Source organism: Leucopleurus acutus (genome assembly GCF_964270905.1).
Source record: "Leucopleurus acutus genome assembly, chromosome: 6".
NCBI classification, from domain to species: domain Eukaryota; kingdom Metazoa; phylum Chordata; class Mammalia; order Artiodactyla; family Delphinidae; genus Leucopleurus; species Leucopleurus acutus.
The window spans coordinates 88005957-88031502 of NC_139149.1; the positions used below are offsets into that span (position 1 = coordinate 88005957).

General features: G+C 37.9%; 1 protein-coding gene across 3 annotated transcripts in view; it reads left to right on the forward strand.

Moving 5' to 3' along the window:
- Positions 1–25546, forward strand: part of PARD3B (par-3 family cell polarity regulator beta) — a 1046263-nt gene that overhangs the window by 453143 nt on the left and 567574 nt on the right. For all 3 annotated transcript variants that reach the window (XM_082840795.1, XM_082840797.1, XM_082840796.1), the window contains exon 4: positions 7087–7196. In XM_082840795.1, the coding sequence (XP_082696921.1) occupies positions 7087–7196 (110 nt within the window). The remainder of the gene's footprint in view (positions 1–7086; positions 7197–25546) is intronic.

Consider the following 25546-nt stretch of genomic DNA (forward strand, 5'->3'; position numbering starts at 1 on the left):
ACACACACACACACACACACACACACACACACACACACACACACCCTAGTTGTCTCCCAAAGCAAATGATGTACCACTTTCACTAATCTCTCTTTTTTTTTAATTGAGGTATTTGAGGGTTAATAGGAAAAGGATATTTAAATCATTTACAAGAGAGACCATGCCCTCTGAGAGAGGTGCTGGTAGGCCTTGACTAGTGGAGTCAAGCATCTTGCCAGATATGCCCATGTGACTATGGGTTGGTATTCGCCTTTTAGTTACTCAGTTCCCAGCACCCTTTCATTTTATCTTCCTGTCCGAGTCTTTCCATTTGCTGACCTTTTTTGATGAAAAGAATTGCTACCACATTGAAGAGACATCATCCCCCTTACTTCCATGCGCTCACCCATGTAAAGTTGTGACCCCACAATGGAAAAGTGTCACGTGGATAAAACTGGAGTAGAAATCAAGTCCAAAAGACTTAGGAATTTAATTTCTCTGGACTTCAGTTTCCTTATTGGCTCTATAACTCACAGAACTGTCTCTTTTCAGATCTGGAAGGGCCTTTGGTATAGCTTATCCAACATGCTTCCTTAGTTAACGCAGAGGACTTGGACTCTGAGGTACAACTCGGCTGTCTCCTGGGGGGCACGTAGTGCCAGGACCGCCTTTAGAAGGCAGGTTTCCTCACACTCGCTCTTTTTGCACCGTATATCTGAAGGACATCTCCATACTGTAATGCCAGATGCATTCAACAAGTGTTGAAGTTCAAGATAATTAAAAGGCATTCTTCCAGGTACTGACTAGGTACAAAGTCTGTTATGGAAATGTACTGTATGAAACCGAGATACAGCTAACGCATCCTGTTAATATTATTAATATACTACTAATATCGCTTACCTGGCAGAGCATTTCTTTTGCTATTTATCTCTTTTTAAGTCCCTAAATATGTTAACCATCTGCAATGTATTTTCATCAATGAAATATTTACCAGTTGAGGTGTATTTCAACAGCCTTTTCCGCCATCTATATTTGTTTTGTAATTTATCCTAAGTGTAAGTAGCATTGGAAGGAGAGTGTGTTTTCTTTCTTCAAACTAGGTGTTTTGGTGACCTGCTAATTCAATAGCACAGAAGTAATCCTTCAGAGCAAAGGAAAACTGAATCTCTACAAAGACCAACCTTTACCCCTCTTTGCACAAAAATAGTTTATCGTGTTAACTCCAGTTCCTTTCTCCTCCCTTCCGCCCCACCTCTCCTCTAGACTCACCTCTGTGGCTCTGTTAACCACACGTCATTCTAGATACACTCTGAAAATCCTCTGAAGATTCTTTGGGAATAAAAATTCTGGTTTTCTCATTAGTTTGCATGCAGTGCCATTTGTAGGCCTGTGCTGATTCTTCCTGTTTTCCTTTGTTTACCTTGTGTTTGTCCCCATCACTCATTCTGAAAGCCAATATGATTTCCAGTATGAACTTCATACTCACCTTTATGAAGGCCCGAAAATCTAGTCTTTAATTTCTCATGCATATCAAGACATCTTAGATTAAAAGCAAATCATTCTAACCTTCAGTGGGCGAAGATTCATGGTTTTTGTTTTTTGCTGTTGTTGTTGTTTTTCTGAAACAAGTCATAACAGTTGCTAAAACCTCCCTATTGCTTGTTCTTCCTCAAGCAAGAAATGTAAGAATGGTTTTAGGTTTCTTTCGGACGCTCCCCCTCATTTGCTTTGTATGTCATTGAACTTAGTCATTGCTAAGTTCTCCTGTGTCCTTCTCTAGTTTCTTACTCCATTTTTGCCTGTGACTGCTGAGTCCCTCTTTCTTCACATCGCTCTCCCAGCCTCTTCGTGCTTGGGGCCTCCCACTTCTCACAGAATGCCTTGTCAGTGTCTTAACTGGGACCCCCTAAAGCTTTCCCGGTGTCCATCACCCTAGGATGACATAGCATCAGTGTTGATGACAAGCTGCCTGTTTGATTTTGCTCAGGAGAATCATTAACCATGCTTAAATAAATCCCTGCTCCTGTTCACCCTGCAACTTAGAACTTGTGCCTTTGTGACGTTTGACACGGGACTCGTGTTTAAATCCGTTGTTTGTTTTCTCTGCCCACTGCATCATGATATGATGATTCTTCTGGATCTTGGTTTCAGTCTCTATAACTGCCTACCTTTCTGAGGCATCTTTCAAAACCCCCCAAACAGAATTTCATATATAACACACCATCTGGCATTTGAGCTGATTTCTTCCCAAGCACATCCTCTAAACAGGGAAAGCAGTCCCTCCAGGGGTGTGTGTGTGCACCATTTATACCAAAGAGACAGCAACCTTTGTTTATGTAGATAACACCTTAAATTTGTGTTGGCCTTTATATCTCGCATGATTCATTGATGTGCCAATCTGAGCCTTTTAACTAGCTGGTGCCTCTTTAAAACTTCTTTTCCCCAAACTGGATTAGGTGACCCTCCTCTGGGCTCCCTTCGTTATTGGGTTCTCCAATAAGCCATACGTAACTCCCCTGGAACACTACATGGGACCTACTTTTCTGTATACTGAAGTGTTCTTGTCCCATCTCCTTCTTTAAAAGATATGCTTAGAACAAGCACCATGATTATTCACCTTAATATTGTCCACCCCTCGTATAGGCTGATGCATAGTGGGGCCTCAAGTATTTAATGAGTGGGAAAACATAACGCAGTTGTATAAGACTTCATGCTTTAGTCTTAATATTTCTTATTTTATTTGGGCTCTGCAACCAGTGACTTTTAAACTATGATACCAAGGAATAATACTGTTCCTTGAGCTGAATTGAGGGCTTTTGCTTCTAAAATCTAATGAGTCTTTTCTCAGCTGAAAAATACCAATGGGTAGTATTTTTTTCCCCATTTTTGAACTTCCTTTACCTCATCATGTTTTTCTTAGAAGCTTAGATTTGTATAGTAAGGCTACACCTGATTTTACACAGAATTATGTTTTAGGATTTTCATTTACATAGTATTCCAAGAAAATTCACTTGACTTTCAGGAGTTCAGCTTTTTTGAGCAGACAGGGTAACACTGCTCACAACATTAGCAAGTGCTATAACCTCCTTTTTCTTGCGTATGTGTGTATATGTGGGGAGGAAGTGGTTCCTGTGTGAAAATTAGGTATTGGACAGTACCATGTTTCATGCATGTCTTATTTTATTTCAGCTTTCCACCAATTCTGTGCTGTGATGTTATCATCAGGCTATAAATGATGAGACTGTATCACAAAGCAGTCCAGTGTCGCAGAGCAAGGAGAGGTGAAGTTGTCTGTTTGATTCCAAAGCCCAGGTCCTCTCCACTGTCCCGACACTGTAGTTCTTAGTGTCTGATTTTTACTGTTACGTTATAAACTCCTTCAGTGCAGAGGTTATATTTTAGGTACACCCCCTTGTCCCCCACCCCCAGGAGTTTCCAAAAACCAAATGTAGTTGTCTCCCTCTCATTTCAGCCAGATGTGCCTTTTACCCTATTATATGTATATATCCAAGGATTTGCCCAAATCATCTTCAGTACTTCTGATTACTTTCTTTTATACAGTAGGATGCATCTTTCCTTGTCTTTAAAGTATAACTCAGTCTCACCTTCAGATGGGGCTTGGAATTTAAAAATTAGATTTTGGGCTTCCCTGGTGGCGCAGTGGTTGAGAGTCCTCCTGCCGATGCAGGGGACACGGGTTCTTGTCCCGGTCTGGGAAGATCCCACATGCCGCGGAGCGACTAGGCCCGTGAGCCATGGGCGCTGAGCCTGCGTGTCCGGAGCCTGTGCTCTGCAACAGGAGAGCCCACAACAGTGAGCGGCCTGCGTACCACAAAAAAAAAAAAGTCCACAAACAATAAATGCTGGAGAGGGTGTGGAGAAAAGGGAACCCCCCTACACTGTTGGTGGGAATGTAAATTGGTGTAGCCACTATGGAGAACAGTAATGGAGGTCCTTGAAAAACTAAAAATAGAGCTACCATATGACCCAGCAATCACACTCCTGGGCATGTAGTAAAAAATGGTCTGAAAGGATACATGCACCCCAGTGTTCATTCCAGTGCTCTTTACAATAGCCAAGATATGGAAACAACCTAAATGTTCATCACCAGAGGAATGGATAAAGAAGATGTGGGACACCTATACAAATGGAATACTACTCAGCCATTAAAAAGAATGAAATAATGCCATTTGCAGCAACATGGATGGACCTAGAGATTATCATACTGGGTGAAGTAAGTCAGACAGAGAAAGAGAAATATCGTATGATATCCCTTATATGAGGAATTTAAAAATAAATGATACAAATGAACTTATTTACAAAACAGAAACAGACTCATAGACTTATAGAATGAATTTATGGTTACCAGAGGGGAAGGGTCAGGGGAAGGGATAGTTAGGGAGTTTGGGATTGACATGTACACACTGCTGTATTTAAAAAGGATAACCAACAAGGACCTACTGTATAGCACAGGGAACTCTGCTCAATGTTATGTGGCAGCCTGGATGGGAGGGGAGTTTGGGGGAGAATGGATACATGTGTATGTATGGCTGAATCGCTTTGCTCTGCACCTGAAACAATCACAACATTGTTTTAATCGGCCACACTCCAATATAAAATAAAAAGTTAAAAAAAAAGATCTAGCTGCTTTACAGTTTGTTTGTTTGTTAATGTTCCAAATAGTTGGTCCACTGGTACAAAACTGAACTGTCATCTTCTGGGAGACACCCTATAATACTGTGGCATATTGATTGATTATAGAAATGCAAATACATGCTATTATAAAATTATGTTTTAAATACTTTAACATTTTGTTATTAAAACAGCAGATACTGACAGTAAGTAAAGAGTCAGTCATGTCTTTAGAGTTGAAGGAAAACTATATAGTGTGGCTTATTTGAGAAGAATATATTTGTTACCCAAGAATAATGTCTTTCTTTCTCCCTCCTTTTCTCTCTTTCCCCTCACCAACACACACACACACACACACACACACACACATTCTGTATATGTGTGTGTATATATATGTATATGTATATATGTATATGACTCAGCTGAAAAAACAACGTAACTGAAATTGTCAGTCACTGAAATATTTATTTCTGTGCCTCTAAATCAACGTATTTTGTGACCTCGGTATCCCATACAGGTTTAACATGTTTTTTATTTGTTTGTCTTTTTCCAATTTGATATTATTGACTGTTGCAGTGTACCAGTCTGGGTTAAAACTCTGGAAACAAACCAGAGTTTCATGGAGTTGGCCTCATTCTCTTTTTAATTTTAAAGGTAATGGGTTGCTTCTGAGGATATTGCGTTTAGACTGGCTGGTTCACTTTGTGTTAATGGTAATTCAGGGGCTTAACCTGAGAGGCTCTTAGTCTTTAGATCACCTGAAGGAGGGAAAAACATATTGGTGTGGAACTGGGACTCTATTGTCTAAGATTTTATGGTACTTTCTCTTACTTTTACTCCTCTTATTTTTTTGTTTTTAATATTTCTTTCAGAGAATAATTGCCAACCATAGAACTATTGGTATGTCACTTGCTTAAGAAATGTTTTAAAATAATACAACTGAATGTATATGCAACAGAGAAACAGACTCATGGATACAGAAAACAAACTTGTGGTTACCAAAGCAGAGAGGGAAGTGGGGCGGAGCAAATAAGGGGTACGGGATTAACAGACACACACTAATATATATTTAATAGATAAGCAACAAGGATATACTGTATACAACAGGGAATTATACCCAGTAGCTTGTAATAACCTATAATGGAACAGAATCTGCAAAAACGCTGAATCACTCTTCTGTACACTTGAAACCAGCATGATATTGTTAATCAGCTATACTTAAAAAGTTTTAGATGGAGGTGGGGAATAATGTAGTGAAGTGTCTATTAATAAAAAATAAATAATGGAATGTGAACTTGGGCTTTATAATACCTTTTGGCATAGTGTTTCCTCCTCAGCGCATTCATTTCTTATTATAAGTTATTTTTTAAGAATCAATTTCTAACTGAATAAGGGTGAAAAGTATTAGCAATTCTATGTTTTGTTCACAGAATAAGGATGTTGTAGCACATAGAAAAATCAGATTTGTAAATAACTTTAAAATGGATTCACTTTTTATAACTGTACCATATAAAATGAGGTATGAAAAATGTTATTTTAAACTGCAATAGCTCGGGAGTTGGGGAATTACTTTCAGAATATTGATAAACAGAGGATTGCATTTCTGCTGTTTCTTTTTTCCCCAAAGGCACACAAATAGAAAGTTAATTTTTATAAGAGAGCGATTGTTAAGTCACAAACAGATTTTTTGAGAGTTTCTTCTATAGTGACCAATTGTGTACGAAACAAATTCTTTTCGGCCTAATTGCAGGCTAAGTAGCTGGGGCACCCTCTCTGCTAAGGTTGAATTTCATTTGAACTTTCTAATAGTATGATCTGTTTTCAGAATGTAATAACTGACTCAAATATTTAATAGTGGAAGCTTTCATTATTAAAAAGAAATCAGGATATATTTTTAAAAGAACTAACTTATTTTCTTTATCAGTTTTATCTACTTTAGGAGAAAAGGAGGAGAATGAAACCATCTCTTTGTGTTCTTAAATAGACATTAATGCTATAACCCCAGCAAATAATTTATTTCAGTGTATATCATCATTCAAAAGAGTTGGGAAGCTCGAAATGGCAGTAATAACTATACTTCTAGCTCTCCTGAATAGCAAATTGCACTGGCTGTGCGACCCTCTTCACTTGTCTGCTGGATAATCATTCATTTTAATACTCAAATATATTTTCTGGACCAGTTTTCAGTTGTACACTGTCGACTTTTGCATTGCCTAAGAGTTTTCTGTTAAGTAGAATGGCTTGTTTTGAAATGCAAGTGGGGAAAGCTGAGAGCTGAAAGATTTTGTTTCCATGTGTCGTTCTATAAATAGATGACAAAAGATCATTAAATGGATTAATTTATAGGCATCCTTAGAAATAGAATGTTTTTACATAAAAGCATGTTGTAAACCTTTTTAATTAAATTGCATTGTACCATGCCCTCTCTTCCCCCCAGGGCATTCTTGACCTCTCACCTCTTGTTTTGTCCTACAGGCACTCCGCTGCTGGTGAGGAGAAGCAGTGACCCAGCGCCAAGCCCACCTGCTGATGCCAGGCCAAGCGCTTCACACCCCAGTGGCCAGAGTCTGAAACCTGTTATTCCAGTAGGTATCCTGCTGTTTGCATTCCTAATGAAAGATCAAAGCGCCTTACCCATAAACTAACTGGGACTTTGCCGTCTTAAGTAAGTGGAGAATTAGAGCTTTTGGTAGGATACATAGTGTTAGTTATAATAATAAGTAGCATGAGCTATTGCTAGTATATAGTTATAGTGATAGCTGTTATTTACAGAGCACCAATTCTGTGCCTAGCACTGTTAAAAGGGCTTTACATGAAGTCATCTATGCTTCCACATCAAAGTACAAACATGTTTTTGTCTCCATTTCACTGATAATGAAATTGAGGCAGAAGGAGGTTTAGTGATTTGTCGGAGGTCACAGCTAGTAAGTGTCACAGCCAAGAATTTAACCCAGGTGGTTTGGCTCCAGAACCTATGCTCTTAACCAGCGCACTATACCGTTGGGTTTCCCATCCTTCTCCTTCATAATGCTCCGAGATAGTTTATCTATTTTCAGTATGTTAATACAATACAGTGCTTTGTGAAGTCATAAGTCATACCATGGCGAATGGTGATAGAGTTTCAGGCTACCAGTATCGTAGACATGTGGTACCAGGACTGGGTTTCTAGATCTCAACATTCAAATTAAGGAAAAATAAAATTATATACCAAAAGTGCTTAAACCTAGGTATACCTATAAATGCTCTACTTAGAATTGAGAAGTTAAGTGGAGAATAGTTTCCTGAAGAGACAATGCTCTCCTTCCATATGGAGCTGTGGGATTTTTCTGCTAAGTCCTGAGTTGCTTTGAAGATTTGTAATTTTGGTTCATCCTCTGAAATAGCCTGAGAGTTAGATTTTGGATAATGGCTGCGTATCACTGCAATAGGTGATCTTCAATAATGTAACCATATTTAAAAGTCTCCTAAAAGCAAGTCTCTTCTCCATTTTAAGTCTCACTGTGTATGGTGCCTTCAGAAAAAAAGCAACATTTTTGGTATGTAGAGATGCTAAATGAGCTAAATGGATTCTCTCAGTTTGGTATAAAATATTCTTATCAAGAACCAGTGTTAATGTGTGTGAGGTAGGAGTCACCATAATAAATCATGGGGTAATTACTCATAGGTTTGCAGCAATATTTGGGCATGTTTCTTTTGGTAAGCAAGGGAGTGTCCCGAAAGTAGTTTAGATGTAATGTTTTCTCACTTCCCATCCTTATAAAGAAACATATTTAATGGAACATTACTTTAGTAAAAATCAGGTGTGTGTGTTCTGTTCTAATGATGAGTACAAACAGAACCAGTATATGGTATGCTGTGTGTGTGTGTGTTTAATGCCCACTGATTGAGACCATGTTAAGCCTGAATATATTGGATTGGAGGAAGAGAAGGACTATAAAAACAAGAAGAATTACATAAAAGAGAAAAAAGTATAATTCACTGCTTATTTTTATGACATTAATACACCCTGAAACAAAAGTGTGATCTGTGTTACCATGATTTACATGCAGAAACTCCACCAATATTAGGTCTGTGTTTCTATCACTTAGGCTCTGTGTTGAGACCAATTGAAAATACAACAATATAGCTTGCCCTAGAGGAAATGAGGGCTACTATCTTTCTGCTAGATTCTGTATCCTTACCAAAATATGATATTGTTGAGTTCCAAGTTGGGGTGTTTGGAGAGGGAGGTATATTATTACTAGCAAAAATGCAAATTCTAATTCAAGAAGTAATGCTGGCACCGAAAATCCTTTTACCTAACCTATGCAAGTTATCAAACATGGGTCAGTCCCTATGAATCAACAGTAGAAGGGAAAGCACATTTCCTCCTTCCCTCCCAGAGTTCTCTGTGGATGATGAAGTTCAGACCTGAGACTCAAAGAAGAAAATCTGGTCCTTGCCTTGCCACAGAATAATGGCACATCCTAGGCTTCTCTTATCTCAATTGTAAAATAATCTTCATGCAAACTTTAATCCTTAACGTTACAAGGAGCAGGCATTGTACCTTATTTATCTTTCTTTCTCTAGTCCTAAGTACATGGAAGGTGCTCAGTGTATGTGTGTTGGACGCAAGACTAATCTTAGTCTGGAAAAAGTCCTAGAAATTCTCAGCAATTACCCAACTTTTCTAACTCAGATATTCTCTCTGCTCTCCCAAAGAATCTGCCAGGTGAGTGTTTACCTGCCCTAAGGTCTGGATCACCCCAGGCAAGTGTAAAGTTAGTAAGTGAAGACATTTAGGTGTGTCTGTTTTTTACCTAGAAGAAAAATGCAGTTTGCGTGTGTGTGTTTGTGGGTGTGTTTGTGTGTGTGTGCGTGTGTGCGCGTGTGTATGTATGTATTATAACTCTGTTCCTTTATCCCTGCACATCCTAACTCGTGGGCTGGTCAGACCTGATTGTCCAATATCATAGCCACTGGCTACGTGTCGCTATTGAGTATAAGAAATGTGTTTTAAGTGTGGCATGCACACTAGATTTCAAAGATTGAAATATGAAAAAAGTAATGTAAAAGATCTCGTTAATAATTTTGTATTGACTACACATTGAAATGATACTATGGTAAACCGGATAGAATAAAACATATTTAAATTGTTTTCACCTATTTATTTTTACTTTAAAAAAATGGCTACTAAAAAATTACATCTGTGGTTCACATTCTATTCCTTTTGGACAGAGTAGCTCTAGACCGAAGTAAAATTGGAAATAGCACTAATGAAATGGTTTGAGACCCTTGGGAGAAAGTTCTTTGAGTTGCATGATGTCTCTGGGATAACAGTATGATTAGGTTTGCCTGGGGCAATCCTAGTTCATGCCTGTTGTTCTGGCGTATTTATTAATAGTTTCCCCGCTAACTCTCAGAGGTGTCCATGTATGGATGGTAAATTATGTGGCACCCTACACATAGCCCTATAGTCACTTGTATTGTTTGTTCAGTGATCAGAGGAGTAGCCTTTCAAGGAAACCATGGAGACATAAGAACCACAACTCTTACATGGGAGCACACTACAGAGGGTGTTCTGTGTGGCAATGACCTGAGCCCAGGTAGTACAGAATCTGAGAATATGGATTCTTCTCCATCTCTCAGATTCTCCTCCACTTCAGCAGCACTATACTTGATTCCTATGATTTGATAAGCGATGACGAACGTGGGGAACATGTGATAATGTACCCATGTAGCAACGAATCTGAAAAATAATTGCTTAAAAAGCTCTGTTCAATTGCATTTCATTTCAATATCCAAGAAGAAAGGCAATGACAACAAAATTTCCATCTCTTAAACAGAGTGTTCATATGTAAGTAATTCACAGATGGCAGAGCCCCAAGTGGGTTATATTCAATCATTCCCAAGAAATGAAACTTACTTACAACCCACAGCATAAGAAGCTGGAAGGATGAATATTTGACACATTTGATTATATTGAAATATTGCCTTTAAAACCACAGTTGATGATTGTTATTTTTAGTTGTACTTCATTAGGCTTGCTATAGGGAGGAGAGTTTTCTCTGATGTCTGGAGATATGTTTTTGAAATGTTGGAAAAGTGGCACTTGTTTTCTGGCTGGTGAAGTTATTACGTATTGGTTATTTAAGATGTACACCATCAAACAAGTTGGAGTTTTAAAAAAGGGTTTAAATTAGAAAAATCAGATCCTCTGCAAGCTTCTAACCCTGTGTATACTGCAAAGCCACTAAGTCTCAGTACTTGTCACTTAGAGTACCACCAGATAAACGGCACAGGAATTTGTTTCCTTTCTTCCTCTTTTCATAAACCTATCCAGTTAATCAGAATAGCATGATTATTGATGTGCAAATAGTAATGACTATTTTTCAAGGAGTAGAAAAGTCAATTCTACTGAGCGCTTTTGAATCAAAGAAAGAATCCTGGGGGCAAGATATTGTAGTGAGAGCCTCCCTTATGGGCAGTCTTACCTTCCTTGCCTTGATTGTAACCTGGTGTTCATGACTTACGGGCAAGCCATAAAACCAGGTTCTTGAAATTGACGTTCCTGAATTTGCGGATGGAAGGGAACTCTAAAACAGATGTGATTTTTTTTTTCCCCCTTAATATCCGGTTAACTACCATGGTTGTTTTGTGTTTTAATGACTGTTTATAGTTTCACGTTTAACCCCTAAGGCAAAATGATCCTGCAGGGTGAGTAAATTAAAAAGTAGATTCCTGAAAGTTATAATGCTGTGGTTGTTCTCTTTGTTTGTTCTAAAAGTATTACTTGTCTTGATTCACCAAAATAAATTAAGACAATACTGGGCTGTTTTTTTAAGTCTGTGTCTATAATATATACATTTCATTTCAGAAAATAACATGGCAGTTTTTGAAGTTGTTAAATTGGAACTCCATGGGTGGGTTTCAGAGGGTCTGTTAACTCTCTGAAGTTTTATGCCATGGCATGGTGTGTGCGTGCGTGTGTGTGTGTGTGTGTGCGCACGCGTGTGTGTGCGCACGCACGTGCACTTCCTGAAGGGGCTCTGTCACTTATCAAATGCTAAAAGGAATACAAAAGATCAAGAACCATTTTTCTGGGGGGTTTAGGATGAAATAATATGGGAAAGCCACCAATTCTCAGAGTGTGATGAGTGATAAGGAAGTAAAGTGGAAATTGCTGCTGTCCTCCAAATGTGTATTAAATAATTAAGGTCGTTTCATCATAGTATTACCTTTCCTTTCCAACACATAGTATGTAAATCCAAGATATACAGATGAATGGAAGTTTTTGAGTTGCTGCATTGAGAGGTCCAAAATAACTCTTCGGTCAGTAACAACACAGTTCGTAGCAGCAGTAAGACTGGGGGAAAGGGGCGCCAACCCCTTGGGAAGACACCCTGGGGGAAGAACTTTTTCCAGTGGTCCTGTGTTTTCAATAGGAATAAAAAGTGAAAATACAGTATCCAGTATCAGTTTTGTGGAGTTTTTGTTATTTCATCAGCAAAGATGATGGCAGGTAGCTTCCAGTGAGAGAAAATCTTTCCAGTGAGTAGAAGCATTCTCTTTGTGTCTTGCATATATGTATTGATTGGAGAATTTCCCCTTGGATGTCACGTATATTGAAGTTATTATAGCCAGTGTTGCTCCTGGATTAAACACTTTCAAATCTGTGAAAGGAATTGCTGAAATATTACAGAGAAAGTTAAATAGCTTGGCTTTTCGGATTAAAATCATCAAATTGTCACTGACATGTCAGAGGACTTTTGGTTGTGGCTTGGTGACTGTCAAAATCCAACATAGGAAATTATTGAAAATTCTGAATGACCAAATCATGTTTTTCTATCCATTAGATATACAACTAAGCAGCTATAGAAATAGGGGAACAAAATAATCATTGTAGACTCTGATATAAATTAGAAGGAAGGCTCTATTCATTGTCATTGAGGAGAGATGGATACTGAAGAATGAAACGGAGGGAGAAATAGCATGTAATATATAATCTCATTATTTAGAGATACTGAAGCCTACAAAAGGTTTTTCTTTTTTTTTCCCCCTCCTGACACAGTGATTTAATAATAGTCCTGGTGTTTGTAACTCCAGCTGTTCACGCTGTGTGCTGATAAGCCAGAGCTTGGAGACACATTGCAACGATGGTTTTCATATGGCTTTGTTTTTAAGAGATAAAGCTGCCATCCAGTATTTCATGGGGCCAAATGTTTACTTAGTTTGGCAACTTTAGGCAGCTTAATTTCTGAAACAGTTACGTTTGTAAGACTCACATTCAGCTGGGGAAAAATCTAGAAGCCCAGTTTATTCTGTGAGAGAGTTTTTCACCAAACCTTGCAGGAGTTGGTGAAACAAATTTCGACAGTCTGAATGTCTGTGCCATGACTAATGAAGGAACCTGGGGATTGTGACCCCTGTTTAGGTGAGTGCTCTCCCATCGTTCTTCTTGGGTCTAGTCCAGAACTGAAAGTCTAAAAAGAGGGATCACTATTCAGAGGCCAGCTTCAGAAATTAAAGAGGTAACCATGACATGTCGTCTTTTGCTGTTTAGATTGATCTGCGCGTAATGAAAATTGAATGAGTGTGCTTTTATGCCACCATAAATTGATTAATCCCTTAGATGTCCATGACCTCTGCCATGCGCCATCCGGAAAGCATAAGGCATGGTCCCTGTCCTCAGGAGACTTACCACCCGGTTATGAAGACCAGAGCTAAAGCAATTAAGCCTAGCAATGCACCAGCGAGTATCAAATCATCAAATAATATATTTTTAACCATTAAAATTAATGTCCTTTGCCTTTAGTCTATACTCTGCTCAGCCTGTCATGGGAATTACCATGTGTACTATCTCTAGCTCTTATCTCACTCAAATATAACTGCTTGTTTACATGTCTGTTACAAGACGGGGCTTCTTAGAGGCATGGGCTGATGTATTCATTTTTGTATGCAAACCCCCAGACACAGTGCCTGACACATAAATATGATTTAGATGATTAAAACTTTTACTTCTGAGCTGGGCAAAATGAATTCAATTCAGCAACTTTTAACTGTTTTGTAAAGATGTGTGAATGTGTGCGTATGTATGTGTATACATATATACGGATGTATACACACACATATGTATATATGAATTAAAATGTGAAAATTGTGAAATTACCTGTATACATACTGCTTTTCTCCCTAAACAGCTTTAGGTTAGGATTTTCTGCTTTAGGACTGTGTTACCTGTGTTTTTTAGTGTTGTCAAGGGGAGAGAGATATTTAAACACAAGTTCTCCACTTGGAGTTTATGATGTGGATGGGTGGCTGAAGTCAGCAGTTTCAAGTGAGGCCTGATTCATCTTCTTACAATTCTAGCAATGACTCCATCATAGAAGTTGATTCTGAGAAAATAGAATTATAGGAAAAGAACAAACCTTGATAATTCTAGAGGCAAACATTATAAAGCCTAATTTTGTTAGTGTCCGTGAAATGTGAACAGAGAAAATAATTTAATAGGCAGTCAATGGAGTCAATTATCTGAGTTCTACCTCTTTGTAATAAAACTGTGAGTTCTATCATGAAAAAGTTAGTAATCTCAGTAGTTACAGCTTTTTAATTTTCTAATAACTATGTTTAAAGAACTTAGAAAATCCTTGATTAGACTAGAAATTTCTGGACAAGATTCCTCTCTTATAGCCATCATGTCTGAAGATTTCCCCTTCAAATTTTTCCTTATATTCCATCTTCTTTAAGAAGTTCTTCTGGTTTCAAGTGATTTGGAAGAAAATAAAAATAAAAATCCTCCTATGTGAATTAATTCAAGAGCATGGGAACATTTACAAGGTGTTTCTTAGCAAAACACTAATAAGCATCTCATGTTCATAGCATGGGCAGATGTGATTTGACAGTGTTGTTTGAAATTTGGTAAAGATGCTGTTTAAGGTAGCTTTACTCTACCTGATGGCATCAGTAACTCTGTGACCCTGAGAAAATCATTTACATCATGGATGATTTCCACAGAAATTTTGTGTCACTAATAGGAAATAATAAATAGAAATTCTATATGAACTCCTGTTGTTCTTAAGGACTCAGACACCCGAACTAGCAACTTCAGGGTTCCCGATGTAAATTATTAACTTGATTGGTATGGTATGAATTCATCTTTAAATTTCCTTTTAAGGTCTCAATATTTGTTAGTGCTCATGAAATGAGGCTGTATTTCTACGCAAAACGCCAAACTTTATTGCTCAAGGTAATGATATCAAGAAATATATATTTTTTAAAAAGCTAAATACACAAAGGCAGCAGCATAAAAACATACATACATCTACATATGCACACTTAAATTCTTTGGAGGAGAGTACTGCTTAAACCTGTAGACTAAAGTGCAAGTAGGTCATGTTACTTTAAAGTGAAAGCTCAAGGGTATGGATCATGTCTTCTGTAAGTTCTGATCTGCTCTATGCACCTTCTGTGTTGTGGACGTTTACTGAAGATTGATGGCAAGGAAAGAGTTAATGAAAGTTCACCTTGAGAAGAAACAAGACAATCAGTATTGAGAGGAAAGGATTTTTTTTTTTTCTGCCCCCTCTGAGCATGGTGCAATTCTTAGAAATCTCTTCTGATGGGAGATTTTGTTTTCCCTCACAACCTAAACTCTTCTGAAGTAAAGGTTTCATTTTGTTTTCTTCTTTCAAAATCTAGTCATCGAATGACACTGTACAGACATTTAAAAGACTTTTCTCTTTCTCAAGAGGGTGGCCCCTTTCCTAATAGCTCTGTACTTTAAAATGGAATTCTGATTTAAATGAATCACATTTTAAAAGTAGCTACTGTGTGTGTTTCACGCTTGTGGAAACATGTAGCGTCCTCGAAAGCAGCATGTGAGCTTGTCACCATACAGCTTTTGATGTCTGATTAGACGATCATAGGGACATCTGGAGTGAGTTAGTTTTGAAGTTGCTGGTGTGAGGCACTGGAGAATCTAAAGCCTTCTGACAGACTTGAACCAGTGAAAACATCACTACTTTTAGCAAATCTTTTTTAACCTGCAACTGGCTGACAATTTTCTGACTGACGTAGCCCTGATGTTTTCCAACTGACTTTCCAGCCCCCTTTCTCTACAGAACTCCCTACCTTTCAAGCAAAGAATGGGTAAGCGGCATTTGTTGTAAAAATCATAAAGGATTATCCCCCTTTAAAAGGAAGAGGCAGATTCTTAAGCATCCCAAGTCAGAATTGATGGACTTGCTTAAAGAAATTGTATTGTCTCCTTTTCTTTGCCTTTAATTTCAGTCACTGTGTCAATCATGCACGTTTCTTAATTTTTAAATAAAATATGTTTGACACTCAGCTATGTTCTATGAAAATTCAAAGATAGTCATCCAAAGCAGTTGATATTGCTGTAGTGTTATACCACAGTTTTAGAACACCTATCAAAAGTTCATACATTTATCTTGTCAAAATGTTATTTGAATAGTCTTATTAAAGGTAAGTATTGTTTGGTTAAAGGTTGTGTAAATTGTCCAATGAGGTTTTACTGGTATAAGATGATTCCTCAGTATTTCGTAAATAAAATTATTGTATACCTATAAATATCTGAATATATTTACAAAATTTGACCATGTCCTTCTCCTGCCCTGAAGCAACTGACCATTTCCCAGGATATATTTTAAATTTCTTGGTATGCCTTTTTTTTTATTGTAGTAGAATACATATAACATAATTTTTAACATCGTGACCATTTTAAAGTGTATGGTTAGGTTTCACTAAGTACATTCATATTATTGTGCAACCAGGACACCGTGCCTCTCCAGAACTCCTTTCATCTAGCAAAACTGAAATCTATGCTTATTAAACAATCAATCCCCATTTCCCCCTCTCCCTAACCCCTGGCAATCACCATTCTACTTTCTGTATCTATGATTTTGACTACTCTTGGTATCTCATATAAGTGAAATCATAAAGTATTTGGTTTTTGTGACTGGCTTAATTCATTTAGCATTGCTCCCTCAAGGTTTATTCATGTAGCCTGTGCCAGAATTTCCTTCCTTTTTAGGGTGAATAATGTGTATATGAAACATTTTGCTTATCTGTTCATTCATTAATAGAGACTTGTGTTGCCTCCATCTTTTAGCTATTGTGAATAATACTGCTATGGATGTTGAGTGTACAAATATTGTTTTCAGACCCTGCTTTCAATTATTTTGAGTATATACCCAGAAGTGGAAATTCTGGATCATATGGTTATTAAATTTTTAACTTTTTGAGGAGCCACCATACTGTTTTCCACAGTTGTACCATTTTATATTCTCACCAACAGTGCGCAAGGGTTCCAGTCTTTCTACATCCTCACCAACACTTGTTATTCTCTGCTTTTTTAAAATAGCCATCCTTATGGATATGAGGTGTCATCTTGTGGTCTTGATTTGCATTTCCCTAATGATTAGTGATGTTGAGCATCTTTTCATATGCCTGTTAGTCATTCACATGTCTTCCTTGGAGAAATGTCCATTCAAATCCTTTGTCCATTTTTGAATTGGGTTGTTTGTTTTTGTTGTTGTTGAGTTTTGGGAGTTCTCTATATAGTCTGGATATTAATCCCTTATTTGGATAGAGGATATGCAAGTATTTTCTCCCATTATGTAGGTTGCCTCTTCACTCTGTTGACAGTGTCCTTTGATACCCCAAAGATATTCATTTTTCATGAAGTCCAGTTTATATACTTTGTTGTTGTTTTTGCCTGTTTCTTTGTTGCTGTATCCAAGAAATCATTGGCAACTTCGGTGCTGTGAAGTTTTTGCCCTATGTTTTCTTCTAAGAGTTTTATAGTTTTAACTCTTATGTTTAGGTCTGTGATCCATTTTGAGTTAAATTTTATATGTGGTATTGGGTAAAGGTTCAACTTCATTCTTTTGCATGTGAATATCCACTTTTCTCAGCACCATTTGTTGAAAATACTATTCTTTCCCTTCATCCTTGTTGAAAATCATTGACCATATGAGCAAGGGTTTATTTCTGGTTTCTTGGCATTACTTTTTACAGCCTAACCTCAGCCTATATGTTTAGCTTCATCTCTAGCATGCTGCCTGCAGTTTCTCACATGTGCACAGAATGATCCTGTGTGTCTTTGCCCAGCTGTTTCTTCTGCCAGGCAAACGACAAATGTCATTCATCCCCTTTCCCCTTAGTGAACGTGCAGTTTTCTTTCAAAACCTAGTGCAGTGGTCTTTCTTTCACTAATCCTTCCCTAACCTCTCTCTGTTATGGGCAGAATTAACCATGTCCTGCCCATGGCACACTGTCATATCTTTATTATAATTCTTCCTACCTCATGTTATGATTTTCCACATTTTATAATTCCCTTACTAGACTCTGAACTCCTTGTGAGTGGATCGAATTTTCTTTCACATACCCAGAACATAATATCTTTCCTAAAGAACAGGGGGCACTTATGAAAGGTTTATATAAAGAACAGAATGGAGTACATTTTCCTATCACATAATAGCCTATTTAAATTGCAAAGCAATTTAATTGCAGTTTTAGTAGCATTAATCTGCATGCTAGGTCTGCCAACAGATGGCCACGTAATACTACCCGGGATGTCAGGGAGGGAGGGCCTTTCTTTGCTCAGTTCTAAGTTCATGTCAGATGTGGACACTTCATTATATATATTTAAATATGTTATTTCATCCCATAAAAATCTGCAAGTTTGACTTTATTTACTCTGTTTCATAGATGAAGAAGCTAGGGCTCACACAAGTTAACTCATTTGCCCCAGATTATGTAGCTAATAAGTAGCAGTGCTAGAAATTTTACTTCAGGTATGTCGTAACCCTAAGTGTAACCTCTTTTCATTCTACCACTCAAATCAAATGTTAACCTTGGAAGTAGCACCCTAGAGTCTATACCTTTGTCCCATAGATGCTGCCATTGCTCAACTGCTTTGGGCAATCTTCAACTGAAACTGCCTTCAAAGCCAGTTTATGAGGTGCTTCCTAAAAAAAAAAAAAAATATATATATATATATATATATATATGTTGTTTAATCATTTTATACTCACATGTTATTTTTCCACCAAAAATGATATTGTTCTATTTGATGCCACAATTTATACTGTAAAGTTGGTCTCAAGTAACTTGACTGTTTATACAATTTAGATATCCCTATGCAGCAGAAAGATGTGCCCCCCCCCCCCACACACACACATCTGATGCAGGCATTAAAAATATTTATGGAAGTGTAGATTCAGGTGTACTTTAGAAGCGGAGTTTTATAGCCATTCTTTGTTTATCCAATTGTCTAGTGGTTGAGACAACTAGGTTTTATCCCTGACTCATCCATTGGCTCTTTGTCAAGTCAGGCAAGTATAATTTTGTTCTCCGTCTGGAAGAAGAAGATTGTCTTTTCTCTTGCACACAGTGGAATTGCAAGGTTAATGCCTTTTGTCTTGAGTATAGCATTTAGCAGACTGTGGATCTTAATATATGTTAATAATAGCGATAATAATGAATGTTGATAATTAAAGGTCTTTTATAATTACCAAATTTCTGATGTGTGTTAAATATAATTAAAGGGAAATGATTTAAATTAATATGCATGCACACAAAAGCTAGAGCTAGCCACAGCTTTTATTTTTAGCTTCTTAACCAACATCATGAATGTGAATCCAGTATTAGGTCCAATTATTATTATAGTTTCACTCTGGTCATGTATGGAGAACCCATGCAGGATCTGGAAACTAGAATTGCATCTGTTTGAGTTGAGAAACACACTAATGAATGGGAAACCACAAAGGACTTTTGTGATTGGAGCTTGACCATGTGAAATTGTGCATCAGACATTATTATAATCTATTGCCGTAACAATCTCTGAGTTCCATGAGAGAAAGGTACTTTTCCTAGAAGTTGGACACTATCCCTGGAGTGGGTAACAAACAGATCTGCCTGGAAGGGCTCTAAAAGGTGTAGGTGGAATAGAGGAAACAATATTCATAAATAATTTCCCATGAAATTCAGCTTGGAGATTCATCCTTTGAACTCAGATTATTTCATTTTTTTATTTTATTTTATTTTTTTAATCTTTTTTGGAGTATAATTGCTTTACAATGGGGTGTTAGTTTCTGCTTTACAACGAATTGAATCAGCTATATATATACATATGTTCCCATATCTCTTCCCTCTTGCGTCTCCCTCCCTCCCACCCTCCCTATGAACTCAGATTATTTCATAAGGTACTAGAGAGGTAGGTGGGAGCTGAGAATTCTGAGAGGCAGCAGGCTGAAGTGGTTAAGAACATGGACTCATAAGCTTGACTGCCTCATTCAAATCTAGTTCCACCACTGAGTAAAGGGGTGATTTTTGTCAAGTACGTCCCTTGTTTTGGTCTCACTTTTCTCATCTATAAAATAGTGATAACAGTACTTACCTTACAGGGTCGTGTTGAGAAATAAACAAGCGGTTATTTGTAACAATTCTTCCAATATATAGTAAGTACTATATGTGTTTGTTAAATAAATATATGTGTTGGATTTGAGTCATACATGAAGGAGGAAAGGGTGGTAGGGTGAAGTGGACTCTACAAGCAATTCTGAGAGTCAGTTTTTTAAAAGCTGACCTTTATCAGGTTTAGCTTTAATTTAAGGAAGTCATTTAGCACACAGCTAGAAAAAAATACTGTTTCCAAAGTTGAACATTAAATGTATGTAAATGTTAAATGTATGTTGAGTGTCTTTTGTTTATAGGGACCCTTCCAATTTCTTTCCATTTGGGTTGGGTGGAAGGAAAAGAAAAGAAAAGGAAAGAAGAAGAAGAAAAAAACAACCCTCCAAAGACCAATTCTTAAAGCAGTATTGGAACTGCATCAATGAATTCATCCCTAGTTTTCCTCTCTTGATGTGAAATGGTTTTCTTCCTTGTAAACATTTTGTTTAAATTGAAAACCCAGAAAGAAACAGGAAAGGAAGGTTATTAAGAAACAGGGCAATTTCTAATGGTTCAAACGTGTCATTCATCTCCTGTACTTTTCTGAAAGCCCTGCCCTTTGGTGTTTCCCTAGCTTGCTCTTCTGCCCCCTTGAATCACCGTTCTCACTTCTCTGCGTGGCGGACGCCTTCTCATCTGCTAAGGCCAGGCTAAAACATCACTTCCTTTTCAAATCTCTTTTCAAAACCCTACTCCCTGGCAGAAGTTTGGTGCCATTTCAGCAATATTGTTAATGTATGACATAGCGTTTGTTGAGATCATGACGAAAATATTTTTGGAGGAGCAGTATTTAATACAGGACCGAAATATCAGAGGCCAGAGACAAGATACCTAGAGAGCACAGTTTCGGTGCCCCTCATATCACACACTGGTTCCCTGACTCAGGCGTACTCTGCTGCGCCCGGAGTTGAGCCAACTCTTTCCTTCTAGTTCTGTTGTCCCCCTCCTCTGCATGAAAATGGATCATACTTCTGCCATGAACAGTATCATGAACACTTATCATTTTTATTTGTATGTTTCCCTCCTTCCTTTGGAGTGGAGGTGCTCTGAGGGCAGAGAATGTGCTTTTTGTCTTGGTAGCCTAGCACTTAGCATATGGTAGGTATTTCATAATTGACTGAATACATGAATGAGTGATAGAAATAGTGGACAAGCAACTGGAAAGAAAGAAAGAAAAATGAACAAATTCTCAGATTCTGACTGATGTTTTTATAGAGAGAATATTTTAAAGGCAGTATTGAAAGAATACATTATTTTAAAAGGTAATGTAGATAGTATTTTTTGTTGTTCTTTTCTACATTCACTGTTAAATGATGAACAAATGGACTTCATTCAGCATGAAAAGCATTTAGCTATCTCTACGTTACAGCCTAAAACAGAGCACACATAGACCTCTGAGAACATTATGCCATTTCTGCATTTTTAATATAGCTCAAACCCAGTCCCTCCAAGTCACTTTCCAGCTTCTTTCATTTTAAACATGCTGGCAATGGTGGGGGAGGGAGTTTGTTTGGAAATGATTATAATCATTTAAGTTCAGCGGCTGATCAGCGCTTTCTTAACAATTTGAAAATATGTAATTTAATTTAATTATCTGTGTATATTTGGGGGATTAATTATAGAACCTACCAAAATAACCATTTAATGTCAAAATTTGAGTTTTTTTGGACTTCTCAATCTGTTTTGATGAATAGGTAAAGTAGAAATTGGAGACTTTGTGCAAGTTGTAAAGGTACTCTATAGCCATTTCCTGTGTGACTGCACCCATGTGATAGACAGCCTTTGGGTGAAAAATTTTGTTTTGCCTTGTGTCTACCACATATAGTTAAACTGACTTACTGCACCACGTAACCTAAAACAGTTTACCTTAGGAATTGCCAAACTGAATTTTGGTTTTATGGTTCTGGCTAGTTTTCAAATTAGCGGGCCAGAGATAACATATAAAACTAAATATTTTAAAGCAATGAATCTAGGCATCAGTTTCAGGATAGAATTCTTCTGGCCCAATTCGGAGAAAAAATTTGTCTAGTTTCAGCTCATTGCATGGTTCCCAACTGATATTACACTTGGAGACCATTATGGAAGATTAAGGCTTTGTCAAGTTCTCATAATACTTTCCCACTTTTGGCTATGCGAACTTGCTGGGATCTTTCATTCCTAAGTTTGGGCTGACTCTGTAAAAGTGTTCGTAATGTCTTCCTTCATTTAACAAGCATTGGTACCATGGTTTGTGCTAAGGATTGAAAGGTGAGTAAAACATGGGCCTCTCCCCAGGGAGCTCCCTTTTATGTGTCTCTCTCCCTCATCCATTGAGGGGCACAGACATATAAATGGAAATTATGACACAATTCAGGTGCAATGATTTTCCTGTGGACAAGGAAAATCTATGGAAAACTAAGAGGAGAATTTGAAAGTAGTTCCTGAAGGGTGCAAGTTTCACGGAAATGCTGTGTCTTAAAGGACGACTAGGAGGCAACCAGGCCAAATCATGGAAAAATATGTTTTAGCCAGAGGGTTACAAAATTAAAGACAGAGATGTGAGAAGTAGTCTTCCTTAGGTCTTCCAGGGGAATTGCACACACTTTAGTCTTGTTCAGAGAGTTTGGGGAAATAAGTGGCCAAATCATGGAAGACTGTGTATGTCATATAAGGGGCTTGACTTTTATGTATCACACAGGACCGCTGAAGAGTTTGAAATAGAGGGCTTACAGGTTCAACTTTGTGAAAGTCACAGTAGAATAAGAGAATACTTAGGAGTTTGTTATAGTATGATTGAGGACAGAACGGGCAAAGATCTGAATTACACCATGATTCCTTTATAGACAGGGGCTCAGTGATTGATTGACTCGGTGATAATTACAAGACATCCACCAGCACACTTTCTTTGTGCCAGTCGGTGTTCTAAGTGCTATAAATATATTATTCTCTCTCATCCTCATAACAATGATGGCTACCATTTATATCCCCACTTTATTGATAAGGAAATGAGGCACATAGAGACTAAGTAAAGGTCAAGTTGCTCAGTCATAAAGCTAACAAGTGGCAGGAATATTTAGGAAATAAAATCCACAGATCTTGGATAAGGGGGTAGAACATACAAGAGATGTTAAGAATTCCCAGGGTCCACTTTTGTGTAGTGAGGCAAAAGAATGTTCTACCATCAAACACACAGAACGTAGAATCAGTTTGTGGGCAAAGATACAAACAGAGGTGCTTGGAAATCAAAGAAATAAGAGTCCATACCTTGAAGTCCTTGATGATCTTATTAAGAGCAGTTCCAGTAGAGAAAAGTGGGGTGGAAACGGTTGTCCTGTTGGTTGAGGAGATTGGAGGCAGAGAAGTGGAAACAGCTCTTACAGAACTTATGACATTAGGGAGAGCACACACAGAGTTAAATTTTATATGCCAGGAACCATTTAAGGACTCTTAATTTCTAGGAACTTTTGTACAGCGTAAAAGGGCTCTGTCAAAAAATGAGCGGTATTTTGTTTTTCTGAGAATTCTGCATGTAATCTATGAGCATGTTGAATATCTGTGTCTTGGGAAGGGAGAGATGCAGCTGGGCTTCAGGAAAAACTGGAATCAGAGACTCAACTCATTGTCTCTGCCTTGTTAGTTCATAGATTTCATCATGTTTATCTGCAGACCAGCTTCCTCAACAGAGGGGAACATGGCTGCTAACAATTTCAGTTTTACCATCTCCAGAGAGGTACTAATTCTTTTCCTGGGCTCCAGGAAAGAAGTCTGGCAGCTTTCAGCTATGGCTACTTTAAATCAGCCGTGGCTACTCATGGCCATGGCGGGTGGCAGGAGTGGTCTCTAGCCACATGACATTTGCTGCATCGTCCATTGAGGGAAGAGCAGTTTCTAGCATGGGGAGGACCGGGCAGACATTCCCATCCCTGCAGACTCAGAGCCAAGGCCAGGTGTAAACAATCAATAATGACAGTACTGTAAGTTCAGGAAGAGCTCTGTGCACGAGGGGCCAAGGAAGCTTCAAGGAGAAAGATGGCTTGATGTGGGTCTTACAGGAAATTAGATAGCCATAGAGAGTTCAGTGAGCAAGTTCATGTTAACAAGGATATGTCAGTAGTGTTTGGACAGAAGCAGACCTTACTGGGCAGAGTAGAAGAATTCTGAATGCACTGTTTCTCAGAGTAATCCAAAGACAACTTACGTCAGAAACACCTGAGAAGTTTGCAAAAACACCTATTCCTGAGCTATCTCCCAGTCTGTTGAATCAGAATTTTGAGAGTAGAGTCCAAGGAATCTGTATCATAAATGAGTACTATTTATGATGTTCAATCTCCAATGTGATGGGAGAATTCTGTGAAATTCGGTTATAAAGAGAGACTGGACCTGGCCTGTGGAGGACAAGATGCTTGAGCACCAGGAGATGTGGTTTGCTATTTCAGCTGGTTCAGACATGAAAGAAACCCTTTGGAAGCATAATTTTCATGACTTATTCAAAGATGAGGCAGATAGAATGAAAAGATCACAATGTATTTGACAAATTAATACACACTGGATTTGGTAGAAACAAATTAACTGTAACATTTTGCATAAACCTGTGAAGCTGTAAAAACCAAAACCAAAAAAAAAAAAGGCGGGAGAAGAAGAAAGTGGAGAAGAAAGAAGTGGTGAAACACAAAGGAATTTTTTAAAATAGGGTAATTTGATGGGACCATAAAGACACCCTGACATGATGCCTTATTTAAGACACAAGCGTGTATTTTTATTGTCCCCATTTAATAAATCACAATTAGTATCATCAGCCTCATTGAACAGCAGGCAAGGGGGAAAAAAAAGAAAACACCTATCTCCCTAAAAAGAAGAGTTTTGTCTCAGGTCACAGAAGCAATCATTTAGGACATCGACTCCTTTGGGTCTGGAAAAGTTAATGTATCTCAAGTAACTAACTGACGTTCACCAAATGTAAGAGCAGATAAAGTTTCCCCCAAAGATCCTGTGCACATTTTTCTGCTGCCTTTTGGCTGAGACACTAATCTAATCTGATGTGTTGAACAGAATAGCCTCTGCCCTTTTAGCATTTCTCTGTCTGGCAGGATTTCTGATATTTGGTTGCATGGTTAACATCAAGCATGAAGAGAAAGTGGTTTCTGGTAAAGCAGTTTTAAGATAGGTTTTCTGACTCATGGAAGGCTATGCTGATGGAGGAACCGGTGAAGTCGATAACTGTGGTTTTTCTACCTGAATTAATAATACAAGTTCAAGTTACACAATACCAGCAAATGTGTTGTGGACGAGGAATTGGGAGACCCACCTTCTGGTCTCAGCTGAGAGACTGAATTGCGTGGCCTTGGAGAAGCTACTTAACTTCCTGGGAACCGTTTTTTCATCTGTAAAATGAGAAAGATTAAATGTAAAATGAGAAATTATTAAAATGGGAAGTCTCGTATAACACTGGTAGGAACATAAATAGGTATAATACATGAGGAAATTACCTGATCTTAATTCT